The sequence below is a fragment of the Tachypleus tridentatus genome, chromosome 12 (assembly GCF_004210375.1).
Source record: "Tachypleus tridentatus isolate NWPU-2018 chromosome 12, ASM421037v1, whole genome shotgun sequence".
Classification (NCBI taxonomy): domain Eukaryota; kingdom Metazoa; phylum Arthropoda; class Merostomata; order Xiphosura; family Limulidae; genus Tachypleus; species Tachypleus tridentatus.
In genome coordinates this window covers 97,943,911-97,959,665 of record NC_134836.1, presented here as the reverse complement: position 1 = coordinate 97,959,665, position 15,755 = coordinate 97,943,911, and the positions used below count along the sequence as shown (strand labels likewise).

General features: G+C 30.9%; 1 protein-coding gene across 1 annotated transcript in view; it reads left to right on the top strand.

Annotated features, from left to right (window-relative positions):
- The window catches only part of LOC143235702 (regulating synaptic membrane exocytosis protein 2-like), a 138,318-nt gene that overhangs the window by 107,917 nt on the left and 14,646 nt on the right, over positions 1-15,755 (top strand). The window contains exons 15-20 of the mRNA XM_076473915.1: positions 1,569-1,780; positions 2,241-2,526; positions 3,687-3,955; positions 11,842-11,998; positions 12,431-12,444; positions 12,558-12,702. Coding sequence (XP_076330030.1) covers positions 1,569-1,780; positions 2,241-2,526; positions 3,687-3,955; positions 11,842-11,998; positions 12,431-12,444; positions 12,558-12,702 — 1,083 coding nt within the window. The remainder of the gene's footprint in view (positions 1-1,568; positions 1,781-2,240; positions 2,527-3,686; positions 3,956-11,841; positions 11,999-12,430; positions 12,445-12,557; positions 12,703-15,755) is intronic.

Here is a 15,755-nt window from a genome sequence, read left to right as displayed (position 1 = left end):
ATCTTCAATCGACATGTCATCAAATTTCCTGATTATTCAGCTGAATGCACTTTGGAAGTTCATCCATGCTTTTCTCCTTATTTATTGCCATTACCATTGTACCTATTGTCTCTAAATCAAAGAATCATTGAAGTGATGGCTATCCAAGAGAACTATGAGTAGGACTGTTGGCTTGAATTGTTTTTTTAGGTTTTTGACAAGTTCTTCATGGAACTGATGTCAAGATTTTGGGGTTGAGAAATAATTTATGGGTATCTCCTTCACATCAGGACCAACTGTGATCTGGTGAGTAAGGACAAATCTTGCCTTTCTGTCACTCAACTTGGTTCTCTTCAAAGCTGCTACTAAATTGGGAGTGATAATATTTCTTCTTGTCTTCTTATTTTAGGTTTAGAAGGTGATGATTCTCCAGTTGCTCCACTGTTCTCATCACTGTTGTTGATACTGTATTCATGAACCTTTTCGCCACTGCTGTGGGATGATTCCCAACAACTTAAAGTTTCATTCAAGCTTATTGTTCCTGCTCTGTGTGCCATTTCCTGCCCATACAAACCTCACATTTCTTTCTCAGTCCGTGATTCCTTTAAAGAAAAAACTTGTCTATCTGACCTTTGCACCCACAACATGACATTAATTGATTAAGCTAAACAACCTTGGGTTAATGAAGTGTAATAATGAGATATAATAAAGACAATATTTTAATTACTGGATTAGTTGGAATAATTGATAACTAATTTTGGTTAGTTGTTTTTTTTGTGACATTATTTGATTTAATCGTAAACTGATTAACTGATTATTTTATATGATGATAATCAGTGTAATCAGTGCTCAGAGATAATCAAGTTAATCTCCCAACTGTGTTAGCTACACAGTTTTTAAAATTGGAAACACTTTGATTAAAAACTGGATTAAAACATAAAACTGGTAGTAACTGTTGCTTTCTTCAGTACTGTTTCATTGTTGGTGATTGTAGAAATTATAGAACAATGATTATAACCCCATGATAATGTATTCATATGAAACAACAGAGGATTATATTTTATAGGCAGTTTTACAACAATTCTTTTGTTTGATTGTTCAACTTTTCTGTCTTTTACAGCTTTAGCAGTGATGTATCTTACTGTTTTCTTTGTTAGATATAAAGATTGCAATTAAAATGTGATGAGAAAGAAGTGATACATGGAACAGCTGTTTGTTCCCCAAATTAAATTATTCTTGCTTATATTGTAATAAAGACTGCTGATTAGAAAGCTCTGAATGCTTTTATATAGTAGATTTAGTTGTGGTTAAAAATGTGGGGACATTTTTATGCAAACTAAAAAAAAAATTTCATTTCAGTTAGCTTCTGGAATACTTCCACAAGATTAACAGATGTATTTTTTATATTATGAGACGAAACAAAGTAACTGTCATTTTTATATGTTATGGTTGACACATCAGAAAACCATCTATTTTTAATTAAGGTCTTTTATAAACAAGTGCATTTTATATGCTAATTAATTAATGGAATACTCAAAATCTTTTTCTATATTATGTTCTGTACTAAATTCTTTTATATGGCCTTGCAGGCCACGTTCACCAGTGGTTGGCCTCCGTAGCGCAGCCTGGCAGTATCCCATTACAAGGGGTTTCTCATCAAATGTAAACTCTCCAAAAAAACGTCAGTTACCTGCCATTCCTCCATCTCTTCGACATACTTCCCGTAACCAGATGACGTTAGACCTAGAGGAAAGAGCCCGTCAGTTAAAGCTTCGGATGCAGATGCAACAAAGAGGAGGAGGTGAGACTGTAATATGTATAGTCAGCTGAGAGTATTTAAATAGTTGAAAATCAAAGTACGACATACAATTATGTGAATAATTATGGAAATAGTGAACATAATGAATATGAAATACAAATGTTATTGGATTGCCCTCGCTCCTATTATATGAAAATTAACCACTTCAAAGTGCAGTTATATATTGATAGTTTACACTGTGTTTGTCTGTCATCCAAGTAATATGGCAGTGTCATGTCAACATAGTGTTTATAAAAATACCAGCCAATCATACTCATGGCTTTCAGAACAATAGTGTGATATATGTATCACTGTCAATATATGTAATCTACAGTGAACCATGTTATAGGACCATTAGAGTTGTGGGTAGTACAAAAATATTTCTCATTATTTGTCAAATCAATAAACATGTCAGCTATAGTGAGACCAAGTTATTGATTAACTATCTTGATTACTTGTCTAGCTATAACACCTGTAGCCATGTACTCTGATAGTGAAGTCACTTCCAGAAATGCTGTCGAGAAACAACTTCATGTTCATCCTCACAGAGGGCGCTTACAGACAGGTGCTATGAAAGGCAGTAGTCATCACGTGCCACCAGCAGTAGGAATGAGTCCTGAAAAAGAGGCAGTTGAAATACTAACAGGAATTGAAAGTGATGGATCAGAGACAAGCTCAATCTCCAAATTTAGCATTAATAGTGCCTTCTCAATTCAGTCAGAGCGACCCAGAGGAAGCCGTACTCTCAGGTAAAAAAATGTCTTCTGGAAAAGATTAGATTTTTTTATTTAAAAATTCTGAAAAAAAATATTTTAAACATCTTTTTTTGTATCATTTATATGATCTGTTATGTCCATTATCTGTATTCGTTTAAGTATTTTTTAACCATTAACTGTAGAAATGTAAAATATAATTTAGATAACCATGTAATATTTTTGTATACCAAAATTGTTGTTTTTATAAAATTGATAAGAATACTAAAAAAAGTGAAATATATAAATGTCAATAAAATAGCAGTACTAGAATCTAGTTCCTTTACAGATATACATAGGAATTGTTCAATTACTGTGTTTCAGGTTTTTCATTTAAGCTGGTGCTACACCTGTAAACTTTTGTTTAAAAAATATCACAACACACGCCTGTAAATTTAAACCTCTTAAAAGTTGTTTTTGTTTTAAGAACAGATTTTCCATAACTCAGCTATTCACATTTCAAAAATAATAGTATTTTTTTCTATCGTGTAAGGAATTTTTACAAATCAGGAAGAAAAACGTCTTACTCAGATCAAATTATTATTTCTTTTACCACAATGGACATTTTTCATAATTATGTTTGCTATGTATGGGTTATAGAGTGATTGATAAGACTCTCATGTTATAATTGGTCCATAGAAATCAGAAATCTATAGCCAGTGGTTGTCAACATTTTAAGCATAAGAAAATGTTACTTTATTTCAGTGAAAATGATTCACTTATGTAAAAGTATATGTGATATTTTTTGAAAAATCTGTACATGATGGGAAAAACATGAATATCATTGTTGGATTCAGTGTACAGGAATTATTGTAGAACATATAAACATTTCAAGACAATAAAGCCAGCACATAATTGTGTAATTTCTTTAATCTTACAAGCCACAAGGAAGCTGAAATTCCAAATGTCATGAATGTTTTTCTTAAGGTTTCAATTGATCCTTTTAACTTAGTTTTCTAAATGCCTTTATAATGCATAATGTAATATATAATATTTTAGCATAAAGGAATACTAATATTGATTAGACAATCAATATTAAATTTGGGCATTATCTTTTTCTTCAGTTATAACAAATTGTCAGAAATACTTCATGGTTACACTTAGTAGTTATTATTTAACAACCTATTAGTTTGCATATAGTAAGTATCATTTGTTAGTGAGTTCACCACAAGAATGCAAGGTTATGGACCAGTTCATCCACCTCGACCTGTAAGAAGAACCCTCAACAGAAGTCTTAGCAGTGAAGGTGGAAGTGATGAAAAAGCAGATGGCAGTCTTTCAGATACTGCAGTAGGCACTATAACAGAAAAAACTGGAATGCTAGAACAACATGGAACTCCTGGGAAGAGCTGGGGAAGAGGTAAAATGGCCCAACTTATGGGCTTATCTAAGAAAAGTAGCAGCACTTCTCAACTAAGTGTGACAGGTAGGAAGATAACTCTTTGTTTTGGTAATTCTCTATGCTTTCATCAAGTGAGAATGGAAGAACATATAACCATTACATGAATACTTCTAATTTACATTTGGTTATTCTTTTTATTATATGAGTGTTATGAAAATATCACTAAAACTTTTACCACAAACTGAAGTGATTTAGGTTTTATGTTAAAGAATATTATACTATACGTTTGCTTATAAACAATAAACACTTTTTGTAGTTCGTCTACACGTTATATATTTTTTAAAATATAGAACATTTATTTACTCATTTTATTATACAAAGTTTTTGAAAGCAAAACTTAATAAATTTTGTATTTAGCACTGAAGAAAGCACCAATTGGTCCAACGTTTAAAATATCCTGAAATAATTACTATTAATAGCTAAAAACTATACACATCTTCCTCAACAAAGTATCAAATTATTAACTGTTTTGTGCATTCTGTACAGTAACATTATATTTCCACTTATAGGTTTATTGTGTTTCTGATATCATGTCCTGAAACCTCTCCATTTACCTTTTTGTGCTTTTTTATCCAGAAACCCATTCTGTAAAATTACAAGTTTTAAGCCAGTTTAAGCTTCACTCATTGTAACATAAGGATTAGCTTTGTAATCAATGAAATATGTGTTAACGTTATAGATAAAAATGCTAGAAATATACACAGGTATAAAATGTTAGACAGCCCTGAATAATAATAACAATAAATAATACATTACTCTAGAAGGTAGCATCTACTATATTCAATGATACATCAATAAATCATTGCAAAATATATCCAAAAACAGTGATCAAAATGACTGTTACGGTCTTTATATGTAACAATTTATGTAAAAGAAACCTTACTTTTCGTAAGTGTTGAGGAAACATAACTGGAAACTTGTAGCAGAATAAAGCTTGGATCAGACAAGCAGATGGCTTTATTTACACAGTTGTGTGTTTAATGATCTGAGAGATGTACTGAATAATAGAGCATTTAAAGCTGAATAATTCATTTCTTGTGGGTTCAGAAATACTTTGGGTTATACTCTTGTATCCACAGAATTATGACAATGTGTAACAATTATTTTTCATGTCATTATTATTAACTTCCAGTCAGAGCAGGCTAGATATTCAGAGAGAAACTAAAAATTAACATGATACTCAATATAGCTAATTAAGTAGTGTTCTTACATTTCTGCTTGTAAAGATTAGAATACATTCTTCCATCAGTTTAATACACTCACTCTTAACAGTTTTTTTTTAACCTTAACCTTTAAAGTACTTCACAAGGTTTATTTAACTTATGAGATTTAGATGATTCCTAAATGTATATTGTATTCAGTTAACACTGTAAAACACTCTCCATAATAAATAAAATTGGTATAACCAGTATTGAAAGTAACAGTAAATATTTGTTTGCATGCCCACCATTGTTAAACTTGGGTATCAAACAATCATATTCTTTTTTATATTTTCAATAACTTATTTATTTTTTGTCATTTGTACAAATTGATAGAAAGTAATGAAGTTTTTTATGTAGTATCCGAGATATTAATGGCTGAAACATTTAAGCTGTAGCTTTAAAATTATGTAAACCATGACATTCACTCCTTGTATTCAGAGATTCCACACATATGCTTGTTCTACATTTTAAAAAAAATGACCTCTTGTATAGGGAGGTACTTATTTACTAACCATCACTATCATAAAATGTGTTGAGTTTTATATACCCTTATCTGTAAGGTTTTATATAGCCCTTGTGATATTATCAAGTAAAATTTACTCTATAGCACTGGGATAGGTCTGCTGAATAGTAGGAGATTCAATAAAGTATCTTTTACAGAGTAGGTCTGAGTTTATATGAAATCAATGGAGTACTTTAAAAATGAACTACATAGTTTGTAACCTTGAGGAACCACTGCACCTAACACTGAAGGACACTGTTGTTAAAATCCTGGAACAATGTGTGGCATTACAGTCATGCATTCCCTGCAGAGCCAGATCAAGATGATTGTGAGGCCTATTGTGCCTAATAAATAATCAGGCTTTGTGATCAGGTGTTACCTGAAAAGAATAAAAAAACAAGTAAACAAAGCCAGTTAGAAAGAAAGCAACTTAGTGACTTTCTTGATTCCATTAAGTGAAAGCTGCAGATGCCACAATAAATAACTAATTCTGAAAAAAAATAAGGTAGAAAATGTATTATGCTTATATAACACATCTTTCCACACTCCTTTACTTCAAGCTTTCTTCAAACTGGCAATTAATTTTAACGTTAAAACCAGTAAAATCTACACACATAGTGGTCAAAGAGTTTGGTAATGCTCTCATGTTCTTCTAAACACCTGTATGCAAACAAACTGTTAACCTTTTAGTGTTAGAACAATAGTGAACCTAAATTCAATAATTACAAAACAAACCCATAACAAAAAATAGTGCAGATAACATTTAAATACAGAAGCAATATTTTAATATATATAACATCACAATGCAAATCCTGTAATCCTAACCTCATAGCATCAGTAAGTTATGATGTCACAAGATCTTACAGACTTACATTCAAAATTCAAACAATTTCACTATCAATTTATGTTAATAAAATTACCATCACAAAGTAGTTTAAAATTCCAATTTTTATATTAGCTAATTTTCAACTTTTTAATTTCAAAATGAAATATTAAATAAATTCTTAAACTGCATTTGTTGTCACATGATGAGCATACACTCTCAAGTATTCGCCTTTTAGTCTGTGTAATTTCAGTATTATAGCTGTTACAGTGTCTAGGTAGTGTAAGCACAAGCTATATAGAATGACAAGTTCAGATTTACAATTTTAACATCTAAACTTCTATATTTCCTGAAATATCAATATATCATTAATTTAAGATGTATCTGACCATGAATTGTTTTCAAAGAATAATAATAAAAGGTGATTTTCATTTTATTTCATAATTTCTCACTTATTTCATTGAATACTTAGTGTTAGGGTAGAGAAAATAACAGGTAAAGTATAACGCTGTACTGAAAAAACTTTTGATAGTCATTTAGAATATTTTAGAGTTTATGCAACTTAAATACAAAATATGTATGGTAAAAAGCAATATTTTTATTCTTAGCATGAAAATCACCTTGTTCTCGGTTTAGTCAATAAAGGCTTCAGAAATTCATTGCCAAATCTTTAATATAAATACTTTAAAAATTCAGATTTTTTGTGCAAAACAGGCTTGTAATATTTACTAGAAGCTTGCCAAATGGTACAAGGATATATTTATAAATTCAAAAGTTCTAGTATGTACAGCTTCAAAATTCTGTGGCCCATGCAAAGGTACTAAGCTGTATGGAAATTGTTAACAGTAATAATAAAAGACCTCAAAGTAATAAAATGAAACTATATAACAATGATTTATTTCTTTAACAGTGATAGTTAATAAATACTTTCAAAAAAACACCTTTAACATTAATCACTGTGTAAAATATCCTTTTAATAATGATCAGCAGGAAATAGAGAAACATACCCTCCTTATATTGAACAAGTTTCAGGCCTCACTCCAGTTCAGTTTGATGTCATCTACTGACCATTCTACTTCAGCATCAGGATCTTGCAGTAGTACAAGATGAGTTGTACCATGATGGTAATATGTGAGGTCATTGGTTAAATGAACCTTAGCTACTATTATGGTTGTTTGCTGGGCCCCTTTTACAGCAGTAGCTTAACTGACATTCAGATGGAAGACTCTTCATTCACAGTTGATTTATTAGCTGGTGGTGGTGCTGGCCAGTTATTTTGTAGTGGGCCACCATCCTTCAATAATGATGGTGAGGATTAGTAGGATATCCATAGTTGCAGGTGGGTCTCCTTCTCTTGGTTTTGAAATAATACCCAGAAGTCCTGTCAGCCCTTTAATAGACTTCAGCTCTGGAATTTAGTGGTCCCAACAGAAGTCGACATACAACTGATTGATATTTTGTGAGGTGGTTAAGCATCCACTGACAAAACTTTATAGGTGTCTCTTGTTGTTTAGAAGACAGCCTCAATTTCTTCTACACTAGAGTTGAGGAAGGTATCAGTGATCTCCTTGGCTTTTGAGCTGCTCGCAGGCTTGGTTCTGGCAGTGGTGTTACTTTTTAGCAGTAGTTTCTGTTAGATTAAGGGTGATTTTGACTTCAATCAGCCAGACTATAGTTGACAGTGAGTGCCTAACCCTGGGATATCTTAGATTGGTTTCACAATCAGTACAGTGAGGTACCACACTTAAGATATTTCAGCAATATTTAGCATTATATATTTAGAAGTAGGACATTCTGAAGCAAAAAATGTTTTGATCCAAATATACTTTCATTCTACCTAAGTTAAAGGTGTTAATACAAAAAAATGAAGTTTTAACCACTGTTACTTTTTCAATTTTATTGTTGAAACTACTTTATAGCATGTAATTTTTTTGTCAGCTTATACCTTTTTATCTTACATTGTATTTATGCTCTCCAACTATTTTAATATATGTAATATATTAAAAGCTTTTCTTTCAGTCAATACTTTTTACTTGATTTTTGCAGTAATGAAGTGTTGTGGACCTAATATGCAGAAATATTGTAGTACTGATTTTTTGTAGGTGAAAAGATAGAGACAAGACATGACATGAAGGAGAAAACAAAAATACAAGGAATTCCCTTTAATCTAAACACATTTGCAATAAACTATTTTGTCCAGAATAGTTAGATGTCAACATAGTTGAATCAGTCACTTTGAATACAGTGGACCCTATTAATAGTTTATGTTATTGATGAATACATGTAAGGGTTCAAACTAATAAGAGTGGGTGTGCAATAGAAGAAAAAAAAATGTCTGTACAGTAAACTTAGCTTATTTTTTATATGTCATCAATAATTGTACAAATTACATAATCAAAATGGCAATTCATTTTCTTCACATAAAACATTATTTTCCTCAAAGCAATGACTTACTTGCATAACACAAAATACATAGTAATGGTCAAATATACAACAAGTTACTTTCCAAAGAGAGATATAATCACAGTCTGCTTTTGGAGTTAGTTTTGCTACTTTTGAAGCTTCTCAGTAGCTTTAAGCAAATAACACATTTATATCATCAATCTTCGTATAAACCACTGTTTTGTTTGAACAATGTTATGGTGGTTTTAAGGTTAGATCATGCTTTATTCAGACTGACTGGTATATCATTTTTGATGCCAAATTTACTGTCACTGCACTTTTGAATTGGGAAATTGAAATGATTTATTAATCTGACAACTTTTGGTCACTCTTTTCTGATGAGTTGATGCTGAGCGAGTAATCAGCTAAATCAGCAGCATTACTATTCGAGGTTATGGTATGAATTTCAGAAGCAGTATCATTAACAACTTCTGATATTTTAGTGAGCTCAAGGTCTGTTGTTCAGGTTGTGGAAAAATCTTGATCTATTTGAAATCAGTTGTTTTTGGTAGTTTCCACTGTAAAATTGGACCAAGTGAAGCCTTGTGGATATTTAATGATGGTATCAAGGCTTGCATTCAAGTTGTTTTCTTGTATTAATAAACATCACATTTCTAATTATGCTTACATTTCTACGAACCTTTGTTTTGGAGCATTGTGGCTTAATCTAACTCTACTTTTATATTTGTCACTTCTTGTGTGCAGATTTAGGAAGTTAATTTACTTTTAGGCTGCTCAGTTCTTGTAAAACCCATCAGGGATGCAGCACTTTGTTGTACTTGAATACCTTGGATGTACAATATCACAGAAAGGGAAGAGCTCTGTACAGTATCAAGGATTATGACACAACACTTAATATAACTCTAGCCTAATTCAATTTGATAACCTCTTAGTATTTGGTATAGTGGATATATACCTCTATAATATAAGATCATTGGCAGAAAACTATCATAAACCAGTACTTAATGTGAGTGAAGTTATTTCAAGAAAACTTGTGGTAAACCTTTACTCACAAGTTAATGCAGTTGCTTCATTATAAGTAATTATTACCTTGTTTTCTGTTTGTGATCAACTTCTACTTTCCTCTTATTGAGTCTTGTACAAATTACTGAATCGTATATTCATAGAAAATGCATGTTTATTATACAAATTAATTGTTTGGATTTAGAAGATTTGGAATGTGGTTATGGATTATTCATTGAATTTCCCATTGTGATTAGCATAGATTAAAAAAAAATTGTGTCTAGTCTTATGAGGGTTCACACTAAAACCTATTTACTGAAGAAAGCAGAATAATCGTACATTATCTAATTGGTCTAGTTATAGGAATATTGTAACATTAGTAGTTGTGAACTAATTAGATAAATTGCATTTAAATAAAAAAGTTAAAATGTAAATACTAAAAGTAATATTGTGGTTATTGTCGACAATTAACTGAAATGAGAAAGGAAATGATCAGTTATTTGAAAAATGAATAAAACAAAGATTAGACTTCCACGATACAAGTACGGACTTTTTCATGAGGCTGAATTAGCATATAACTTCAAATGGGTTTGGTATGTTTCAAATTATAACCTTAGAAAAATTTCATAATTTTGTAAATGCAAATTGCATTCATAGGAGAGTGAGATATGTGGTACTTACACATCATATATTTACAATTTGAATCAAATTATGAATGATATCATTTAATAAGTGTAGTTTCTCTTGAATTTCATGCAAAGCTACATAAGAGCTAATTTAGCAGTGAAAGACTAAATGGAAAGAAGCTAGTCGTCACCATCCATTATAAACCTTTGGGATATTCTTTGACTAATGAATAATGGGATTGACCATCACATTATAATGCCACCATAGCTAAAAAGGAGAACACGTTTGGTGGGATAGGGTTCAAACCCATGACCCTCAGATTGCAAGTCAAGCTCCCTAACCACCTGGCCATGCCAGGCCAATATCAATTAATAAAACAAATAAATGTTAAATGTATTGTAAAAATATAAATTCAGCCACTTTTCTTCATCATTTCATATTGTATTAGGTTACTTTATACAGTGATATTAAAATGCATGTTGTTTATAAGTCTTTCAGGACCTAAGCTTTAAATAGAGATAACTACACTTTAAAATGCTATAAAAATGGCGTGTATAAGAACTATGAAAAGATACTAATATTTTAATTTACAATATATCTTTTTATAATTTTGTTCCTTATGTTTTAATTTTTTTCTCCAAAATGTAAATTTTTTGTTCTGTAATATTTGACCTCTTTATTTCTTCTCTCAGTAGGATTCCTAACTAGTAAACTTCACTGAAATAATTTAATAATCTATATCCTGAAATACTTAGAAACTAAATCTCTCAATGTTTATATATTTTTAGGCATGAAAGCTTAATTAATATCGGAATTCAATGAGTATAGCCCACCAATCCTTTAAAGTCATAAATTGTGAGCTCATTATTTTGGTTTATGTTTAGCTGCCTTCAGATAGGGTGGGTTTTTGTAGTAGTATTACACTGTAATGATCATCTAGATTCATTTTACATAATTTGACATACTGTGTTGTTTCAAACAGTGTGTCTTGAACTTGATGTAAAAGTGTTAAAACTATTACCAATATTCTATTTCATAAATTGACTGTCCAAGATTCATTAAGATATCACAAGAATTTAATTGCATTTGTTGTATATTAGATGTTAAATCACATTTTTACTTTCAAGTGTTACTAATTATATTAGCATGTGGCTTGTCTTCAGGATAAAATATTGCTTCAGAGTGAAGTCTGACTTAGTGTCTCAAAACAAAAGTAGTGACTTTGGAAGAAGGAAATTAGTAATCTGTAAGTTTCCAAACAATTTTTATTAGAAATATGTTAAAAGCTAAATGTCTCATATATTTCCTTGCATCACCTGTGACCTTTTTTATCCCATGTTTCTGGATCAAGGTCATAAGAAACGTTTAGGGTTCCGGCGAAAACGGTCTTCCACAATCAATGTCCATCGGAGTGAGGAGATTGCCCCACAAGAGTGTCGCCACTTGGTCAAACAGTCTAGTAGCATTTCATCTGATGGGGAAGGAAGTTTAAGTAGTGACAGCACTGCGTAAGTCCTGCACATGGGATTTCAGTTGCAGGACAGGAGGCTTTGGGGCTGAGATTGTGTGGGCAGTGAAATCATGTCAACTCTCAAACTTCTGAGATGTTTTTTAATGATTCTAATTAGCTCTTCATGGTAATAACTGTGCAGATTCATATTATTACTATATCCTGTTCTATATCGTCTCTTGAGTTTCTGTAGATGACATGATCTCAACAAAGTAATGCTTTGTCTTTTATTTTTTATGACATTTATAAAATTAGCAATATATGTATTGCCCTTTTCCAATCCTCCTTTTTTTAACATCCCCAAAAATTGTGCTGTTTAGTTGACTTGCTTTATCCAGAAGAATCAATCACATTGGCCACAATTGATTATTATTTAGATTCCTTAGATTTCCTAAATTTTTAATTTTTTCTACATAGTTCACAATTTTAGACACTTAAGAAGTGGTCAGTTTTTAATCCTCATGAATTTTCTACAACTAGTATTTATTTGTATACCTGAAAGTGTTTAAACGTAGTTTTCTCTTGCATGGTTTATTTCATTTTTATTTATTTTACAGAGGGTGTTGGTAGGAAACATAGTGGTAGTGGTATACAGCGTAGTCAAGAAGTGTTTACAACCCCTCAAAACCCACATTTAGCAAGACAAGCAAGCAGAGAATCAACTGATGGTAGTTTGAATAGTATAAGCAGCGACTCATCTTTGTAAGTTGGGACAGATCGGGCGCTTAAAGTGACGTTTTCAGCTCTTCTTTCATTTTATCTTTTTTATTTTTATATATCTAAAAGCAACAAAAAATTGCAAATATTTTTTAAATTACTATTTCGAATATATATATTTTTTAATTCTTGAATTTATTCTGATGGTTAAAAAACCATATGCAATGGAAAAAAAAGAGCTGGTTTTCATAAAACTGTGGTAATCACCATATGTTTCAATGCACATGCCATAGTTGTATACTGTTAAAATTACTGAGCATGTGCTAAGAAATTAATTTCAGTGTAGAATATTCAGTGTTCTCTGCTACAAGAGTTTTGCTTGCATCTCAGCTATTAATATTCATCCTGCAAAGTTTGCTGGGTAGCATGTGTCAGAGCACTTGTTTCATTTCCTTCTATTTCCTGCTCTCTTGTTGGCTTTGATATCAGCTTCAGCTCGTAATGCTTTGCACAATCCTTGTGTCATTTGCCTACCTTCTTCCCAGCACATCTCCACTCCTGTCCTGTAACTCCTCATGTATTTACACTAATTGTCGTTTTTTTCTTTCTTTACTAGAGTTTATTGTAGTTTTCTATTTATTTAAAAAGAGACAGCACTGAAATATCTAACTTTACTCTGAAGTTTTTAAAAGAAAACATATAAACTCCTAAACTTAAGAGGCTGCCTGTCTGGTAGCTCCACTGTAGAAGTTTGTTTTTAATAGTGTAACTGAAAGAGTAACTTGCGTGTTATCATGCGACAGCTTGCACCAGTTACAGACCTTTTTTACTGTAGTATTATTTTAAATATTCCATTATGTATATACATAATTATTTCTTAATGTATAATTACATGATTTATCAATGCTTAAGAAACAAAAATACTTTGTAAGCTAGGATGTTCTTGACATACCATTAGCTAATATAGTCTGTTCAAGTTTCTAGTATCACATTATTCCACATCATTTATTATTATAATGCTACTTATAATTATGGATAGGTATTGCTAGCTGACTTAAAATATATTCCATAAAACATTTGTTTATTCAGATTGGTTTGTCTACATACTCATTGGACACCTAGGCATTACTTAACTCAAGTTTTAACATTTTTGTACCATTGTCAGGTTTCATGATATGTATATATACCATCAATATATGCACAGAGTACCATAAAGTGGGATATGAACTGTCGTATTATAATGCTTATTGTGATAGGGCAAAGATAGTTGTAGCATCAGTTATATTTAATAGCATTACTTTGATAGCTTAGCCCCAGTGTTATGACAGGCAGGTTAAACTACTGTCATTATTACTATATCTGGAGATTATTTGGGAAACTTAAATCACATCCTAATATAGAGATCATCTGAAATTCTAGTTTCACAAATTAAACAAGTATACCTCAAACAAATTTGTTACAGGTTTACCTTATATGTTATTCGTACTCCATTCTTTGATCTACAGTGTTTACGGTTAAAGCTCCTGTAGTCGTTATATCTATAAAAGAACTTGGTGTGGTACAAGTGTGACAAAACAAATAAATTAACATTACTGGCACATCATTGCAAGACAGCTTGTAACTTGTGCTTAAATTAGGAATAAACTACATAACTAGGTAATCCAAATACTTATTTTAGTAAATCATTTGGTCATTTAAGAGTTTGAAAATGTATGTACATTTTTCTCTAAGCTTGATGCTACCCCCAGAGAATTCCCATTAAAACATGGGAGGGTGAGAGCTTAAAAAACTATTTGTTGAAATGTTAGGTTTTCATTTTGTAAAAATGTGCTAAAACCATGACAACAAAAAGTTTGCAAGGAATCGTACTCTTAACCTTATGCAAATAAGTCATTTATATTATTAACAGTGAGCATTTGTATAGTTTTAAATACAATGTTATAATTGTTAGTCACAAACTTTGCATTAGATACTAAGGAAAGCCATGAGATGATTCTTGAAAATCATTAAAATAATCTGGAAAAGTTGTTTTTTTTAATAAATATATGGAAACTATGAAAACATTAAGCTGAAAAAGATGCTGTGAAAACTGGTTCCTGATTATTAAAGTGCAGAATTTGCATACCACTAAATTTGAATCTCAATACACCCTTAAAATTTTGAACCCTTACATAAATTTCCCTTTTCAGTCTTCTGACTTCATGTGTGCATTAGTCGTAATTCTAATGTTCATTTTGTTTATATTTCTATAATCATAATAATTTATTTATGATTTCATGATCTTACTACTCCAATGTGCTCATAGTTATTGCTATATTAACCTAGGTTTTTTTCGTACTGTCAACACTATATCTTGGCAACCTTGTCAAGGTTCTAATATCACACATATCTAATATTACCTTGCATCAGTTTCTTTGAGAAACTAATGTTAAATACGTACCCAATGTGTTCATAATTCTGATGTAACTTACATTCAGTCAACTAAATAACCAAGTTCAAAGTTACAGTAATTTACTCTTCGGTAATCATTGTTATGATAATTCTAATATCAACTTAAACTAGTTTTTCACATTTGTTATTTCATATTAGTCTGTCTTTTTCGTAATATTATCATCTTATTAATTTAGGTTTATATTTAAATATGAAAAACATAGCAATTATTTCATATCTCATATGTATATGAAAATGGAAATGTATGTTTTAAACATTTCTTATCCACATTAATTTTTACTTAAGATATTTTCAATGTTTGTATGAAAATCATTTTTTCTTACATTGCCTTTCTAGTTTCTTTTACTGTTAAAAACGTTTGGTTGAAGTGAGGGATTATTATGTGTATTTGTTTCAGTTTGATGCATTTTTGTTTAATCTGCAGTAATTTTGGGTCCCATACAAGTAATATTCAAAACATTATGAAAACCATAAACAATTTTAACCCTTTTGATGCATCACTCTTTAAATAATGCTTGCCATAAAAGTTGTTAGTTTTGCCAAGAAAAATGAAAGTCAGAATTTTGAAAATTTTATTAAAAAATAGTGTCTGCTTACACAAGGATTTAAGAAAATTAATGTTTATTTTTGGAAAAAAGTCAAAACTG